General features: G+C 37.3%; 1 protein-coding gene across 2 annotated transcripts in view; it reads right to left on the bottom strand.

Moving 5' to 3' along the window:
• The window catches only part of gigyf1a (GRB10 interacting GYF protein 1a), a 37,656-nt gene that overhangs the window by 15,455 nt on the left and 3,514 nt on the right, over nucleotides 1-18,687 (bottom strand). The window contains exons 2-16 of one of the 2 annotated variants that reach the window (XM_048185846.1): nucleotides 18,042-18,584; nucleotides 17,796-17,859; nucleotides 14,856-14,985; nucleotides 11,217-11,312; nucleotides 10,842-10,956; nucleotides 10,646-10,754; nucleotides 10,150-10,343; nucleotides 6,345-6,571; nucleotides 6,144-6,261; nucleotides 5,720-5,899; nucleotides 4,221-4,366; nucleotides 1,065-1,224; nucleotides 747-961; nucleotides 234-331; nucleotides 38-138 (exon numbers count right to left, since the gene is read on the bottom strand). In XM_048185846.1, the coding sequence (XP_048041803.1) occupies nucleotides 38-138; nucleotides 234-331; nucleotides 747-961; nucleotides 1,065-1,224; nucleotides 4,221-4,366; nucleotides 5,720-5,899; nucleotides 6,144-6,261; nucleotides 6,345-6,571; nucleotides 10,150-10,343; nucleotides 10,646-10,754; nucleotides 10,842-10,956; nucleotides 11,217-11,312; nucleotides 14,856-14,985; nucleotides 17,796-17,830 (1,924 nt within the window). In that variant the 5' untranslated portion in view covers nucleotides 17,831-17,859; nucleotides 18,042-18,584. The remainder of the gene's footprint in view (nucleotides 1-37; nucleotides 139-233; nucleotides 332-746; nucleotides 962-1,064; nucleotides 1,225-4,220; nucleotides 4,367-5,719; nucleotides 5,900-6,143; nucleotides 6,262-6,344; nucleotides 6,572-10,149; nucleotides 10,344-10,645; nucleotides 10,755-10,841; nucleotides 10,957-11,216; nucleotides 11,313-14,855; nucleotides 14,986-17,795; nucleotides 17,860-18,041; nucleotides 18,585-18,687) is intronic. The other variant, XM_048185847.1, reaches the window with a different exon arrangement.

Genomic DNA, 18,687 nt, shown 5'->3' with positions numbered 1-18,687 from the left:
TATATAACAGCATAATTTAAGTGTTTTGTGTGTGTACCTGCTGGCTGTGAGGCTGAGGTATGCATGTCCCACATGGACCCTGTATCTGGCACTGACATCGACCTGTTTAACGAAGGCATCATACCCTGCTCTCCACACCTACATGGGGGTGAAAAAAGCAGTATTAAACATATGAAATGTATTCAGTGACACTGAAGAAAAACAAAACAAAAACAAAACACTCAGTCACTCACCTATTGATGAGCTGAAACAGCTGCTGTTGCTGCTGGTAAAGAGCCGTGGCAGCAGCTAATTCCTGCTGCTTCTTTAACCGCTCCTGATCCATATTACCCTGAAACACACCGAGAGATCAATAACGCACATTAACCCATGACAGTGAGATGAGACACATGCATTTATTCATGAAAGAGACATGCATGAAAACATTTACACACAGAGTATCCGCATGTTTAAGGGAATTATATGTTAGACATCAAGACTTAAATTCTTTTTAAAACTTGCATTTAAGACAAATATAAAGTGTTAAGCATTGCTTTAAGGATCCACGGACACCCTGCACACATTCCATGTGAACACAAATGCAAATCTACACACAAACTCACACAGACACACATTTACAAACAAGCTTATTACCACTAAAATAAAAATGAATGAACCATAAAAAAAATAAAAAAAAACTCCCCAGAATGCAAATAACCCCATGGAACATTATTCCCCAACATTCACCCTTCCACCCAGAGACTCACGATTGCCCCCCGGGGTGGTTGAGGGCGAAGATGGGCTTGATTCCTCACCAGGAGGGGCGGAGGGGAGGGGCCAGGGGCAAAAGGCACACGCCCCCACATCTTAATGACTTCCCCCAACGGCTGAAATCCCTCATCACAACCACGTTTAACAAGCAGGTTCATGGCGAAATACCCCGCCTGAAACCATTCACACATTTCCACTGTACTGAACGGACCTGAGAGAAACAGAACAGACAAAGGAGACGGTATTAATGGACTATACTCAAAGTACTGCTCCATATGCATGAGTTGATCTCCTATGAGAGAATGCGTGCGTACCCTGAATCTCTCCTTGCGGGTCTTTGTAAAACCATTTCATGGCAGAGTCATGGGAGAGAGGAAGAGCAGAGGCTGTGTTTCTGCTCTCCTGAAGAGTCTGGGTGAAGCACTCTTCCTCTAGAGATGTGTCCTGGAGCGCTGCCACCATCTTCTCTGCCTCCTACACACATAAATCACCATCAAAATCTTTTTTGATAAAAAAAATTTGTTCTATAAACAATGTCATTTATCTAAAGAGGGGACACATTCTACACATTTTTCGCATTTGTTCCCCACAAAAGTCTATTTATAATGTTAATACAGGTTTCTAGCACATTAGAAATAAATTATAATAAAGCTGTTGCAATGGCATGTTTCCTAAATCTCTGCAAACATATTACCAGTTTTTGCAGCTAAACCTTTTAGCAAATAAATTCTGTCAAATATTATGTTATCAGGGCCCGTATGTATAAAATGTCTCAGAAATGCTCTTAAGAATAGTCTTAAGCTTTGACTTAAGTGTCAAAAAAATTATTAGTAAACAGTAGGATTTGTCTAAGAGTAGGAGACTTTTATAAAGAAGCTAAAAGCAACTTTTAGTAAAGTCTAAGACTGATTCTTAAGTGCTGACTTAAGTGTCGTGGACTAAGGACTACAATGATGTCAACTCAAAATGGCCGCCCTCAACCTCTGAATCAGCCAATAGCGAGCCTGCGGGAGGGGGAGTCACAGCTGCACAACACCAATCATTTAATGTTATTATAAAAAAATCATTTAAAAAGACACTGAAAAGTTTTTAATGTTTAAATTTATTTTTAAAAATAGCTTTGCATTGTTCAAGATTATCACAAATGAGTATTGATGGTGTGGAATCTTTTTCTAATGATGTATGTCTCCTCATTTACAATTGGAGCGACAACTCCAGGGAAGCCCACAGTCAACATGAAAGTTTGATGGTCAGTTGGAAAGTCAATTAACTGCCATAGAGTAGTGGCCAAATGTGATATCCAGCCATATGAAAATTGACATCTTCAACCTTAATTTAAATATTTTTTAAAAATGTGTTAAAAGATGTAAGCATATTGTGTAGCTGTGCTTGGAGTCAATTGTTTCATGTGTGATAATGAAATGAATTTATTCATGAAATTATTTTTGGCCAGGCTGTCATACAAAGAAATTATGAACACATGCAAAAACAAGAGGACCAATGAAATATTATTAAATATTATAACTGATTATGTTGTAGTCAACATAAAAAACTTTTTTTCTTCTAAAAACCTGTAGCTGTATTTTTCCTTTTTTGCCAAAATTTGTCAGATAAATACCTTTGCTTAGTTTAGTGTTTCATTCTTCCCTCATATTTTAAAACATTTAAATAATATAAACATAAAAATAAACATTTTCCTCACATTTTTATGGTTTAAGCAAAATTGTAGGGTAATTTATAAAAAAAATAAAAAAAATAAATAAATAAAAACCTTTGCACATCAATTTTGGCCACTATTTTTGGTGTGGTAAGTTTAGCAATATTACTATTTAAATTCCTGCTTACTGTGGACTGATGGGCTCAAGTCATCACCGGTGCACTGCTGCATTTTTCCAGTTACCAAAAAAGGTAAATACTATTTCAGTCTACAGTCAAAGTTATTAAATGTATTAAAATGGATTAAACTTATTAATAGGGGTGTCACGAGATCTCGCAAGACTAAAATGTGACGAGATTTCTCGTCGAGGCGAAAAGTAGTCTCGTGATATTGCCATGACAGTGTGTTAGGATGATTAGGAAAGAATATGCCACTGCTACGTTTACATTATGCCTCCACTGTCGTTTTGCTTTGTATTTAAATAAAAAAACATTTAATTCAGTTGGATAACGGTCGCCGACTCATATTCACAGAGTTACGCGCGATCGCTGAAAGTGAAAGTAAACGCGAGCGCGCATTCAAACGTGATTTCAATACCCCGCGTTTTGAAAACGGCTCCCTGATAAAAGCAAATATCTCTCAATATGAAAGCTATTTTAGGCTGGGCAGTGTAGTTGTAACCATCTCTTAGCTCTGTATCAAAGAAAAATTTGGTCTTATTTGCACTTTGAATATTGAGAGAGTGCAATTATGGTTGCACTTATTGTAAAGTGTTACCATAAAAATGAATAACAGTTAATCTTATTAAGCACAAACAATAAGGTTTCATTTGTTAACATTAGTTAATTCACTGTGAACTATCATGAACTAACAATGAATGACTATTTTTATTAACTATTAATATTATTAAATACTGTAGCAATAAATACTGTAGCAAATGTATTGCTCATTGTTAGTTGATGTTGGTTAATTAATGTTAATAAATGAGACCTTATCATAAAGTGTTAACATTTTTATTTATACTGTTTTTATTATATGATCAGTTTGTGGAAAGGAGTTCAGTTAGGAGGTCAAAGGTTGTAGAAGCTCATAAATCATGTACAGTAAGGTCTGAAGAGACTGAAATCACACAGAAGAGAAGTCAGTTGAGTTAGTGGCAAAACCTTTTACAGTACTTGAGTATTGTTGTCTTTTACTGCAAATGATAATTCATACTCAGAAAGTAGAACTGAAATGACATTCATTAAGATGATTAGTTAAAACATTTCAAATGCACCTGCAGAATATTTTTTCTAGTCGTGTATTTCGCCATTGAGGATTTCTTAAAAATAGTGTGTAAAAATCTTGTCTCGTCTCGTGAACTCAATCTCGAGTCTTGTCTCGTGAGATACCCGTCTCGTCATACCCCTACTTATTAATTATTATTTAAGTAATATGTATTAAATTTATTACATTTATATAAAGTTATTACATTTCTTATAAGGTCAGTTACAAAAAGAATTGTAAATCAAGTTTATATCGTTTTATCAACTCCAAGTCATCATATAACTCATATCTTCATTGGAAAGCGTGTGTCTCCTCTTCTTTGCTGCCATCTTGTTACCTCTCCAGCTCTCCTAAATAATTTAGGAGCTAAGACCTAGTCTTGACACTTATTAACCTTTATGAATCATATTTATTCAAAGTCTAGGAATAAGAGTAAAATTAAGTAATTCTTAGAATTTTGACACACTTAAGACTAAAATTTTACTCTGAGTGACTTCATACATACGGCCCCTGATCTATTACTCTCAGAACTAATTTTCTGTGGTACCTGTTGCAGGTGCTTCATGCCCTCGTCATCCTCAATATCGCCCCCCGGTGGTGGGAGGTCAGTAGCAGCAGAGGACAAGGAGGGAGGCGATGAAGGCAGACTGGAGGAGGCACTGGGGCTCAAATCTAACATGGCCTCTGATAACACTACAAAAAAGACAACACACAGGTGTTAAGTGTCACCCATTCATACAACTGTAGGAAAATCAATTTTAATTAAAGCTGCAAGCAACGATGAAAGGGCCCTTGAACCTGGGCTCACCGCCACCTGTTGGCCTTAGGAAAACCGTTAACAGGTGGTGCTTTGACCATAACTCTATATTGCAATGTAGATGTCATCAGGCCAGGACTATTATCAAACGTGAAGTTTGGAGCAGATCGTACATTGTATGCCTGAGTTACAACAACTTCCTGTTTCATGGTGTTAATCACATACTTAAGCACTTACCAGAGTGTTGCATGATTTAACGTGTTTCTAGCATGTTTAGTACTTCGTGGCATATTGAAATGAGTTCCTGGGAGTGAATTACAGTGTGAAGCATGCCATTTCCTGTTGCCAGCAGGTGGCGCTATGTCTTAATGAATATTGTCATATGGATGTCTTTAGGCCAGGACTCTTATCATGCATGTGAAGTTTGGGGCAGATCGGACACTGTATCCCTGAATTACAACAACTTCCTCTTTCATGGCGAAACATCAGACTTTGTCAGTCGCCACGGACACGACCTTCAACGAAAACTCTAGATCTTTGCAATTTAACATCGCCAAGGCCTTAAGGTTAGACTGACAACAAATGATGTTGATCTGGTTAAATCTCTACGAGGAGTTAATCAGTGTAAAGCATGTCATTTCCTGTGTCCCGCAGGTGGCGCTATGACTGTAACTGAATATTGCCATGTAGATGTCTTCAGGTCAAGACTATTATCAAACATGTGAAGTTTGGAGCAGAATGGACATTGTATATCCGAGTTACAACAACTTCCTGTTTCATGGCGAAACATCAAACTTTGTCAGGCCGCCACGGACACAACTTTTGGCAAAAACTCTAGATTTGTCGTGAAGGCCTTTAGATTAGACTGACCAAATATGACATTGATCTGATTAAAGCTCTAGGAGGAGTTCGTTAAAGTACAACGTCTAGAAATGACAAAAATGGCAAGTTAATTCAAAATATCTGACTTCCTGTTCGGTTTCAGATTTTGCTCCAAGAGACTTTTTTGTACATGTTGGGCTGTTAAATGTGTGTAACGAATTTCAAAATCAATGTGAAATGTAGCACGAGGGGCACTAAGTTAGGTGGCGCTATCGAGCCATTTTGCCACGCCTAGTTCTGAGACCCATAACAGACGTAAATATTCACCACGTTTAAGCCCTCAAAAATTTAATTCATTTGGGAGAAGAAGAAGAAGCTGAATAATTATAAACAGAGCAATTCCAATAGGGCCCTAAAAAAAAAAAAATTAAAAAAAAAAAAAAAAAAAAAAAAAGTGTAATCTTTACCTTCACTTGGTAATTTGTTAGGAATGGAGGGGACAAGCTGAGGCTCCTCCAAGCCAGAGGGGGCAGCAGAGGGCACAGCCTCATGGACAGGAGCAGGAAGAGAGGGAGGGAGAGGAGGAGGAGGGGAAGGAGAAACTGGTTTCACTTCAATTTCAGACACTGGAGCGGAGTCAATGACATCTGTGGGAAGAGAAAAATCATGCAAACCAAGTTAGATATTCTTGAAAATGCCCTTATTTAAAATCATGTATTAATTAAATGCATTTTTTTAAATGTAAATCTCAGACAACTTTAGAGATGTTTAAATTGTATTTTGGTGTACAAAAAAAGTCAAAATTCAGTCAGTTCCTCACACAAAGCAATCAGATTCATTTTTGCAACAACTGTGCTTTAAGCGTTTATTTTTTCCCATTTCTGTTCCCACCTTTCTCGCTTTTTTCAACACCAGTGCCATTCTTCTCTTGATTAGCACCATTCTCTTCCTCATCCTCCAACCCCTGGAACTCAAACTCCTCTTCTGGAATGGGGTCTTTCGGACCCTTCTAAGAGAACAAAAGAGCAGAAAATGTAAAGAAAAGAAAACCATAGATCAGAAGTCATTAGAGACTAGATCACATGGTCTCACCTTAACAGACATAAATGCTCCAGAAGAATCGAAGGTTCCCATTTCTCCGTCTTCCTCATCTGTGCACCACTCTGGCAGACCATCTCTTTCCTCTTCTGCTCCATCGCTGCCTGCTCTCCTTCTGCCTCCCTCACTCCCTCCATCCCGGAAGTCGAAATCAAACTTCCTGCGGCGAACTTCACCTGGACCGGTGTGTTCACGCCAACCAGCCGAGCGAGGACCACCATCTAGGAAGGAGAAGCACAAGTTTTGAGTTGAGTTTGTAGTAAAAATAAGCCGTTATTCTCATAAATTGTCGCACTTTGACGCTGTGCTAAGTTAGCATTTTAGTCTCCTCTAAATAAAATCACATGATGTGGGTCTTAAAATCTGATCAGTTTTGTTTATCAGTATCAGGTAGCAAATAAGTGTAATTGTTCCTTTTGTATGCAATGCTGTGATTCACTGGCCAAAAAAAAAAAAAAAAAAAAGAGATGAATTTGACTGATAGCATTATTTTTTCAAGATTTCTATAGATAATGCAATATATCAATGTTGAGAACTATTCTGGCCTGATATCATGACAGCCTTAATTGTGAAATATTATTACAATTTAAAAGATCTGCTTTCTATTTTAATATATTTTAAAATGTAATTTATTCCTGTGATGCAAAGCTGAATTTTCAGCATCATTACTCCAGTCTTCAGTGTCACATGATCCTTCAGAAATCATTCTAATTTGATTTGATGAATAGAAAGTTCAAAGGAACAGAATTTCTTTAAAATAAAAATCTTTTGTAATAATATAAATGTCTTTACTGTCACTTTTAATTACTTTTAATGCATCCTTGCTTAATAAAAGTATTAATTTCCTTAAAAGACTGACCCCAAATTTTTGAACAAGTAGCGCATGCTTAACATAAGATAAGCTCCGTTTACACATGGTACACCTCAGGTGATTCACAAAGTCTCAATCAGTTCCCTTGTTCAGTAATCAGGGCACTGATGAAGAAGTTGACCATTACAAGAGTTGTCTCAATCATAAAATCCTTCCAGCCCACTGAAATGTTCGCTCACTAAAAACAAAGTCCCTTTAAGACAAGTCATTTCACTCGGCGGCCATCTTTGAAATGCCTCTCGGGCATCCTGGGCATCATGCAGCTCCTATCTCTTTGAATGGGGAAACATCAAATTCTCCAAAACTGTTCAACAACCTTACGATTAAATTTCATATTTGAAATCACCAATCAAATCAAACAACAACTCTCTCATAATTTGTTTTCCAAACTCTCGAATCATGACAAAAAAACACGGTATTTTTCAGGCTGGATCAAGCTAATGCGCATGCGCAGACGTAAATGCGCGTCTCCTGTGCCTCATTTCGGAGGCGCGCGTCTGACTGTTTCTATAGAAACCGGTGCTTCTAACGGTCGCTGCAGTGACGCGATGACTTTACCAGTCGGTGATTGGCTCTTATTTTTTAGAAGGCGGGACTTATTCCGCCATATTGCGCGTTTCACTTTCTCCCATTCAAAACAATACGAGTGACATGTCTTGTGTTATTCTATAGTCTTTGCTAAAAAGAGCTCTTTCTCCCTTAGACGTTTAAAAAAAAAAAAAAAAAAAACTGTTATTTACTTATATTTCAGTAAACCTCGCTATACAGGTAACTGAACATAATCTAGCTAACATTTATAATTAACTTGTGCCTGAAATGCTGTAGGTATACGTAACAATCAAAGTATTTATCATGACGTACTTTAAATAACATTAGAAAAATAAATGTCAGAAAAATATCAGTTCTGCTGTTGTTAAGAATTACCAGTTGTGACAACATACAATGAGGACATTTTTTGGGTGAACTATTCTTTTTAAAGGGCACCTATTATGCAAAATCCACTTTTACTTGGTGTTTGGACATAAATGTGTGTTGGCAGTGTGTGTACACAACCACCCTACAATGATAAAAATCCACTCAGTCCTTTTTTAAATCCCCATTAAACCAAAGCAGTCTCATTAGACATGCCGTTTTGATTCTATGAGCATTGTGACATCGCCCATGACCGCTGACTGACAGTCCTGTATTACCATAATTTCTGCCCTCAGCGAGTTGTATGCTGTCCGCCATTTTCTCCACGCTCAAGTAGCTTTACCTACAACGTCTCATAAGTAATCCCGGTGTTCTGTTGTTGGATATAAGAGTGAACATAGAAGTCTTCATTTTCTCCCAACATCTGAGACACTGAGGACGCTGTGGATTCATTTTTGAAGGTAATGCACCCCAAAATATACCTAAATTCGTTTATGTCTGCGCAAATCATTTCACTCCAGACTGTTTTGTGAACAAGGGTCAATGCAAAGGGACAATACAATTCATCAGTAAAGTTTTGGACATCATTCGGACTGGGTCCGCTACAACAGGCTTGTACTAACAGTGGATAAAAACAAGATGACAACATAATTTATAATCGTAATTAAACTAAACTATACCTGTTCTCTCTCCATACAGCATATATTCTTTGGCTCTCTAGGCATCATTGTCCGACTCCAGTTCAAACTGAACACCATTACTGACAGTTTCTGACATTTTCAGTGCTTAAAGGTGCCCTCGAATTAAAAATTGAATTTATATTGGCATAGTTAAATAACAAGTGTTCAGTACATGGAAATAACATACAGTGAGTCTCAAACTCCATCGTTTCCTCCTTCTTATATAAATCTCATTTGTTTAAAAGACCTCCGAAGAACAGGCGAATCTCAACATAACATCGACTGTTACGTAACAGTCGGGATCATTAATCTGTACGCCCCCAATATTTGCATATGCCAGCCCATGTTCCCAACATTATGAAAGGCATTACACAAGGGCAGCCAGTAACATCTGGATCTGTGCAGAGCTGAATCATCAGACTAGGTAAGCAAGCAAGAACAATAGTGAAAAATGGCAGATGGAGCAATAATAACTGACATGATCCATGATATCATTATATTTTTAATGATATTTGTAAACTGTCTTTCTAAATGTTTCGTTAGCATGTTGCTAATGTACTGCTAAATGTGATTAAAATTACCATCATTTATTAATGTATTCACGGAGACAAGAGTTGTCGCTATTTTCATTTTTAAACACTTGCAGTCTGTATAATTCATAAACACAACTTCATTCTTTATAAATCTCTCCAACAGTGTAGCACTAGCCGTTAGCCATGGATCACAGCCTCAAATTCATTCAGAATCAAATGTAAACATCCAAATAAATACTATACTCACATGATCCGAAGCATGCATGCAGCATGCATGACGAACACTTTGTAAAGATCCATTTTGAGGGTTATATTAGCTGTGTAAACTTTGTTTATGCTGTTTAAGGCAAGCGCGAGCTCCGTGGGTGGAGAGCACAAGAATTAAAGGGGCAGCAGCATAAATCGGCTCATATTTAATGATGCACCAAAATAAGGCAGTTAAAAAAATTATTAAAAAAAAATCTATGGGGTATTTTGAGCTGAAACTTCACAGACACATTCAGGGCACCTTTAAGATTGTCTTGTTTGTTTGTTGCATGAGCTCTTGAAGCTCCACCGTCTTCTTGAAAGTGGGCCGGGAGCAGCAGCTCATTTGCATTTAAAGGGACACACAAAAAATGGCTAGTTTTTACTCACTCCCCAAAACTGGCTATTTTAACATGCTATAAAAATGATCTGTGGGGTATTTTGAGGTAAAACTTCACTCTGGAGACATCAGAGACTTATTTTACTTTTTTTGTAAAAAGGGGCATAATGGGTTCCCTTTAATGCCAAGTGTAAATATGTGATGTGTATTGTGTTACCTTCTCTTCGTGCGCCAGTGAGTCTCCAGCTGCCACCAGTCTCTCCCGCTTCCTCCTCCTCCTGTTCTTCTCTCAGTGTGCGCCAGTTGTCGCTATCAGAGCGCATGAACTCCTTTCTGCCACCTGGACATCCTTCCTCAAAACCCAGCCGCACACCATCCCTCCGCAGAGGTTTCTCAAAACGCCTCTCACTTCTGCAGAATGAAAAGAGAGAGAGGCTTATCAAGATGGCATTTGATTTGCCTCAGTAGGCCTATTAAATTAGATTGTGTGCTAATGACATTAAAAGGATTTTTACATTTATCTAGATGAGAGCGAAGGCAACAAACTGACATCACAATAATGGGAATAATACTACAAAAAAATAAAATAAAATAAAATAATTGGTTTTAAAATTACTTAAAAAAAAAGAAGAGTAGAAATAATAAAATAAAATAAAATAAAATAAAATAAAATAAAATAAAATAAAATAAAATAAAATAAAAAATAAAAATACCTGTCATCCCAGCTCTGGCTGCGATGGATCTCTCGAACGCTACGACCAAAACCACCCTCTCCTTCCTCACTGCTTCTTTGGTAGAATCCGCCCTCTCCTCTTCCTCGACCTAAACACACAACATCACATAAACTTCAGCATCTCTGCCAATACATGAATAATTTACAAACATGTACACATAAATAGATCAACTTGCCCCGACCACCTCGCACGCTGCCTCTGCCTCGATTCACCCCAGCCGGGACGGCTCCACCCCCTTTACCCATCAGCCTCAGCACAGCCACACTGTTGACAGACATGGAGAAGTTCCTCTGCAAAGAAAAAAAATAAAACACAAGGAATGAAACCAGGACCACACCAAAAACCGCAAGAATCAGTACAGATAAAAATTACTGTAGTGCCAAAGGCATTTTTTTGTTTGTTTGTTTGTTTTTTTAATATAAGACTGTTCATAAACGTCTGGAAAATGTGTCCGCCCCACCTTGGATTACTTTCACAGGACAGTGTGTGTGATGCATGTCTAATCAGCCAGAAGCTCAAAATGCCAGACGTGTAAGTGTGCTCCTCTCACCTGCTCCTCTTCAGTGAGAGGCAACAGTGCCAGTGGCTGTTGAGGCTCATCCTGCAGAATAGCAGCAAACTCCTTATCCTGCATTTCTTCAGGGACCTGAAAAACACACACACACACACACACAATGACTCAATCTACTGTTACAAATGACTGACTGAAAATATCAGTAAATTCACACTTGCTGGACAGTAAATTCTGAATGGTATTTTGTACTCTTAATAGGGAACTGCAGAGAGATTTTCAAAACATACAGTAAAAACAGTAACATTGTGAAATATTATTACAAATTAAAAGAACTGTTTACTATTTTTATAATTTCATCAGTGTCACATGATCACTGCTCATTGCTCATGATCACGATTTGCTGCTCATTGTCCTGATAAATATTTTTGTGGAACCCATGACTTTTTTTTTTAGAATTCATTTATGAATTAAAAGTTTAAAAGAACAGCATTTTATTGAATGGAAATCTTTTGTAACAGAACTAAAGTCTTTACTTTTGATCAATTTAATGCATCCTTTGTTGAATGAAAGAAAAAAAATCTAATTCTCACTGAACAAACTTTTGTCCTAAGGAACTGTGACCATTCAAGGGTTAAGTTTGCACAATGGTGACGTGGATTCCTACACAAGACACGACTGGTCAACTTTTACATGTCCTACATAGAGACTTGAGTGGCTAGATATCTTAAACACTTTTCAAACATATTAAAAGCAATTACATCAAATAAATATGCTAGGTCAGTGCACACTGAATATATCTTCAGCAATAAAACACACTATGGTAAATGATTATCTTAAGGCACAGCCTCTACAGTCTATTTTTGTTGCAACAGAGCTCTGACGATGCTGTTGCCCTTGGAAACCTTTATGACTTGTGTCAGTACTGGCAAGACATTTTTTGCATTTTTAAGTCAACCAGTGGAAACATGTACTTGACACACTGTGTTAAACCTCAGGCCATGTGAACTCCACTAAAGACGTCCATTAAGAGAGAGTAAGAACAAATAAGAGCAGTTCACGGCTCAACAGCATACATCGAGCACATAAAACATGTACAGACTGACATTTTCAAACAATCTTTGTGCTCTACAAAAATTACAGAAGGATTAAATGTCTAAACAGGGTTTTTTCTGCATTGAAAATATTGTGGCGGCCGCCAAAATGAATTTGTCCTGCCAAAGAATTATTTGATCATTTAATGTGACGATACCTGCTTTTCTGAAGTACTGATAGGCAAGAGAGTGATTTTACTGATTTTGCAAGAGAGAGTTTGAATCTTAAGGAAGCTAAATTGGTCAGCCTGATTTTATGATAATGGTCATGGCCCCTGGTTAAAAGTAATCTTACCTTAATTCGGTGTGTTCAGATCTATGGGGACTAAATAAACGTATTCTAGAATGAGCAAAGTGGGTACGGCCTCTAGAATATTAGTCATCGCCTCTGTCTAATGACCAATACTGACGAGATTGTGCGTATGAGATCGTATGCCCGGCCGGTGCGAGACTCAAAGCGTTATAGGAATCCGAATGAACGAGTACAATAAGAGTAAAGAGTTAAATAGAATAATCAAATGTCTAGATAAATTATTGTATAAATTATCAATTATCAATTGGCATTCTAACCTAAATTCGAGGTCATAATAAAATGGAGTCAGATAAACGTTTAATTGGAATTAAACTACTTTGCCACACTGAAAAGACCGAACGCGCAAGAAACCTTCCCCGTCCTGTGGGAAACCGCTGTTGGGCCGATCAGTCACAGACATATCTGTTGAGCATGTGAATGTAATGGCCAATCAGATGTGTTTACGTTAGTCAGAATCCACTCAACACTACTCAAAACAGGAATTTTCACAAGAGTTCAGCTTTGTGTACCTTGCATTGTGATTGACAGCTTCAGTGATTATAATGGCAGCAATCTTTGCTCACTTTCTGTATATAATATATATTATTTATGCTGCTAACTACACACTGCATATTTTCTGGATTTACAATCTCATTTAAATACCCAATTTATAGAGATAACCATACTGTCTGATACTGTATGTCAAATGATCTGTGCATTCAGTTTTAGAGTGTAAATGTAAAATAACAGACCTGCCACTTTTTCTACGTAATGTGTTACTTTGTTGTTTATTTTAATACTTTTCAAAACAGTCACTTAAATTTACATTAATTAATAGGATCGATTAATATTACAAACTGATTCTTTGCATTTATTTTGGATTTATTGTCAGTACTGGGCTCGCAGTTCAGTGGGTAGGGTACTGTGTACTGTGTGTGTGGATGACCGTGTTCATCTGCCACCACCAAAGACCATTTTTGACCAGGAAATACCATGAAAAATATCTAATAATGTCACTCCTATGGTGCATTATTATCTCAAGCAAATTAAATTTACCAACATAAATTTCACTTCAAACTGAAAATTGTGTGACCAACTTATTCTGATGTCACTCAAATAATTTGTTTTTTATTTACTGAAATGTCCAGGCTGTTTTTCTCCATTCAATGGAAGTGAAGAAACAAAGGTCTGTCAAGCTCCAAAAAAGGCAACAAAACAGCAGGCTACCATTAAAGTAGCCCATTAAAGGTGCAGTCAAATTAGCGAAATTTAAAGGGTTAGTTCACCCAAAAAAAATCTGCCATTTATTACTTACCCTCATGCCGTTCCACACCCGTAAGACCTTCATTAATCTTCAGAACACAAATTAAGATATTTTAGTTGAAATCTGATGGCTCCCTGAGGCCTTCATAGGGAGCAATGACATTTCCTCTCTCAAGATCCATTAATGTACTAAAAACATATTTAAATCAGTTCATGTGAGTACAGTGGTTCAATATTAATATTATAAAGCGACGAGAATATTTTTGGAGCGCCAAAAAAAAACTAAATAACGACTTATTTAGTGATGGCCGATTTCAAAACACTGCTTCAGGAAGCATCGGAGCACAAATGAATCGCGATCTGAATCATGATTTGACACACTGATGATTCATCTGTTCTCCGATGCTTCATGACGCAGTGTTTTGAAATCGGCCATCACTAAATAAGTCGTTATTTTATCTTTTTGGCGCTCCAAAAATATTCTCGTCGCTTTCATTTGTGTTCTGAAGATGAACGAAGGTCTTACGGGTGTGGAACAGCATGAGGGTGAGTAATAAATGACAGAATTTTTATTTTTGGGTGAACTAACCCTTTAAGTCCATTGCCTTCACACAAAATTTCGGATTTTTGTGGATTACTATTGAAACACCTGGATTTCGCCCACGAAAATACGCCACACAACAGTAAATGTGACCACACCTTGTGAGTTACATTCTAAATCAAAAAGTTGAGTGAAAAAAAAATTGAGCAACATTTATTTTTTGTAACTGACAAGGCTGTTATTAGATTTAAATCGGCAAAGTGGATATGAATAACAACCAATGACAATAACCTCAAAATATCTATGGGCTGATTCAACTTTTTATTTTTTTTATAAAATAAAAAAATAATAAATCTCTTTACTATATCATCCAGACTTGTCATGTCCTGGGGTAAAGATGCAGGCACAATCATGGCACACTGAATGATGGGATATCACCTAGGCTTAAAAATAGGCTAACAACCCAGACATTTCAAGCATTTTCCCACCTTGTTGTCTTTGACATAAAGTGCTAACATCTCCTCTCGGCCGTAACGGTACTCGGCCAACTTGTACTTTGGCATAGCAGGAGAGGCAGGAGGGGAAGACACACTGCCTCCACTGGAAAGTGCTCGAAGCCTGAGAAAGAGAGAGAAAAAAAATCAGATCAAAAGAGAGTCAGCAGCAACAATCTGAAAGCATCATTGAGAAATGCTCCAGTCCTGGCTACCGTCCAAGGACGGCCCTGACAATACCGACTCTACATCCTGCTTTATTTAGGATCTCTCACACCCCCTTTTTCATTGAAATGGTGCTGAAGCTTGTGCTGATGCATGGACAGTCGAAACTGGTCAGTGTTTTCACTTTTAACAGAGGAACTATGACAAGTGACTAAGTTATCACAATCACAAACAGTACAGTATTAAGGGTTGAGATATTTTAAAATACAAATATGACTCAGAATCTTGTCTGCCATCATGAGCTGCTTTTAGATACAAATAGATATTACACCTAATAACACATACCAATTAATTCACACACGCACTACCAATCAAAAACTTAAGGTCAGTAAGATTTTTAAGAAATTAATAGTTATATTTAGTACGAACACATTCAGCTGATCAAAAGTGACATCAAAGACTTTTATGATGTTACTAAATATTTATTATATTATATAATAAATGCTATTCTTTTGAACTTTCTATTCAACAAAAAAATCCAGAAAAAAAATGCATCACATTTTCCACTAAAATATTGAGCAGCACAACTATTTTCAACATTGATAATAACAAGAAATGTTTCTTGATCAGCAAATTAGCCCTGAAGCCTGGATTAATGATGCTAAAAAAATTCAGCTTTGCCATCACAGGAATAAACTGTATTTAAAATACATTAAAACAGAAAACAGTTATTTTAAATTGTAGTATTATCTTATGATGATATTACAATTTTGACTGTATTTTGTTGGGGGGGAAATGCAGCCTCTGTGAGCATAAGAGACTTCTTTCAAAAATGTACTAAAATCTATCTCTTGAATGATAGTGTATATTTCTTAATATTTACATTTAGACAAATAGGAAAATTAAGTGACTGGAGTTTCTGGACCTAAGAACTGAATGAGCTTCATATCCGATGCTTACAGTGTAAACAGCTCTGTTGATTAGAACAGGAGAAATCTGGTTTTGTTGTGTGTCAGTCTCACCACAGTTGTTGTTTTGACAACTTTACTCGGTGCTGACATTATCCCGCCTCCATCATCTGACGGTAGCGGTTCCTGGTTTAAACCCAGCAGCTATTAGAGGCCAGTGCAAAGTTGTTTTTCCTGCCTGAAACCACTTTTAAGCAGTGGAAGCATGCGAAACGATACCGACTGAGGCACCTTGTCAGTGGAAAAGGGGTTGCAGAGTTGTGGGTGGCTTTGTAAACTTTACATAAATACTACCCTGCTGAGATAAGCTGATGAAGAAGGCTTTGAGGCAACAAACCACCCCTGCATTGTACATGTCAAACCCAGGAATTCACTTTTGTTGGCCAAGGACCAACTATGCACAGAAGAGCCTTAGTTCAGCAGAGAACCACGCCTAACGGTTTAATTTCTGCATAATCATTAAGCGTGTGCCAAGAGGAGATACAGGGAGAGAAGGGGGTTGGGAAAAATGGAAAGACGAGAGAGAGAGAGAGAGAGAGCCTTGCAGAAATATGGGGAAAGTAATGAGCAGTGCTGGGGAAGAGAGTCATCATGAGTATTATTCTAAGATATTATGAGTAGTGACAGTTTTGAAGCTCAATACACTGAAGCTATTTAGAATTAAAAAATGTTACTATAAAACATTACTATAAATTATATACACAGAAGCTATTTTATGCTATGTGACAAAAGCTATGTTGTTGTTTTTTTGCCATACTATATTGCATTGCATCTCTCTTTATACACTATCAGATTCAGTACATTGCCATTCAAAAGTTCACAATGAAAATCTGGTTTTCAAAATATAATTTTAACCTTGACTGAATTTTTAAACATTTATAGGATTAGTTCACTTCAGAATTAAAATTTCCTGATAATTTACTCACCCCCATGTCATGCAAGATTTTTATGTCTTTCTTCAGTCGAAAAGAAATTAAGGTTTTTGACTAAAACATTCCAGGATTTTTCTCCATACAGTTAAAGGTCCAGTTGTTTCAATGTCATTTCAAAGGGCTCTAATGCCATTACTAAGGGTCTTGTCTAGCGAAATGAGCTGTCATTTTCTATAAAAAAAAAAAAAAAAAAAAAAAAAAAAAGTATATACTTTTTAACCAAAAATGTTCATCCTGCACTTCTCAGTGATGCGCCACGCTTTACGTAGCCACGCTGGAAAGGTCATGCGTGACGTAGGTGAAAGTACCGATCCAGTGTCTACAAAGTCAAACACCCTTTACAAAAAAAGTGGAAGTTGAAGGAGAAAATGAGATGGAGTTTTCTGCCCTATCACAGTACTTCAGCCTACGTCACGAGTGAGATTTCCAACGTGATTACATAATGCGTGGCGCATCGCAGAGCAGTGCAAGATGCGCGTTTGTAAGTTAAAAAGTACTTTTTTTTTTTTAAAATAATCGATCATTGGACCTTCAGTCCATTGAGTCCACTATACGGAAAAAAATCTTGGAATGTTTTCCTCAAAAACCTTGATTTCTTTTCGACTGAAGAAAGAAAGACAAACATCTTGGATGACATGGTGAGTAAATTATCAGGAAATTTTATTTCTGAAGTGAACTAATCCTTTAAACAAAGAAATGCAAGACGTAAAATGATGGTCAGATGTTCTTGCTTCCACTGAAGTACAATATGCACTAAATTAGTGTCACTGTGTGACAGCACTAAATTTACTAATTAAAATGCAACTAAAAAAACAAACAAACAGAACTGGCAACAAGGAGACACTTAATTAGAAAGAAAAGGATTTTACCATTCTGGGCCAAAGTTAAGTGTTTCAGCAGTCATATTCTTCCTTCCTTCTCAGAGGTGAAAGTCTACAAACCAAAATACCCGAACATGAGAATACAACCAACTCAAATGTGTTGCAAGCATACTTCCCATTATTAGCACACACAGATTCTTTTATTACACTGCAGTGTGCACTGACACAATGCACGCACAACTGAAAGACATATCTATATTTGTGTAAACAGCCGTTTATATATGTTATTCTTACCCTGTCCAGGGGAGTGGCGCAGGCAAGACTAGGCTGGACCAAGTCTGGGTGAGAGGGCTGAAAGGTGTGTGTGTGTGTGTTTTTTTGTGTTTCAGAGTAGCGAACTTAAGAGAGAGAAGGGTTATAGCTGCCTTATTCAGGATGTGTGTGCTCAGAATAACAGAAATACAAAAAGGTACAGAGACGGTAAGAGCTCTCGTTCACAGCGGATGAAAACAAAAATAAAAACAAATGGACAACAAAAAATAAACGAAAACCCTCTAAAATTAGTAATACCTGTAGGACTGCAAAAACTGCAGAGTTTTGATACTGACGTCTAAAGTCGATTGACTGCAGGAAAAAACTAAATAGACGAACAAACAAAAAAGAGACTAACTTGTTGATAATACAGCTGCCAGAAGCAGTTATGACCCCAATAAGCTTTTCTCTTTCTCTATCTGTGTGTGTCTTTCTAACTCTTCCTGTTGTACTGGCAATGCTGTGTGGACCAGGTCCCAGCTGGTGACCCCCTCCTCACGCCGGCAATCCCTCTCCCTCCTTTATCTGCAGGAGAAAAACAAACAAAACTTATTAATATTGTGGACTACGCAATGCAAGTACTATAACTGAAGCCATTAAAACACAAAAAGGTGGGCAGTGCACATGC

This window comes from Megalobrama amblycephala, linkage group LG3, assembly GCF_018812025.1.
Source record: "Megalobrama amblycephala isolate DHTTF-2021 linkage group LG3, ASM1881202v1, whole genome shotgun sequence".
In the NCBI taxonomy this organism is placed as follows: Eukaryota; Metazoa; Chordata; class Actinopteri; order Cypriniformes; family Xenocyprididae; genus Megalobrama; species Megalobrama amblycephala.
This window is presented reverse-complemented; position numbering and strand designations above follow the sequence as displayed.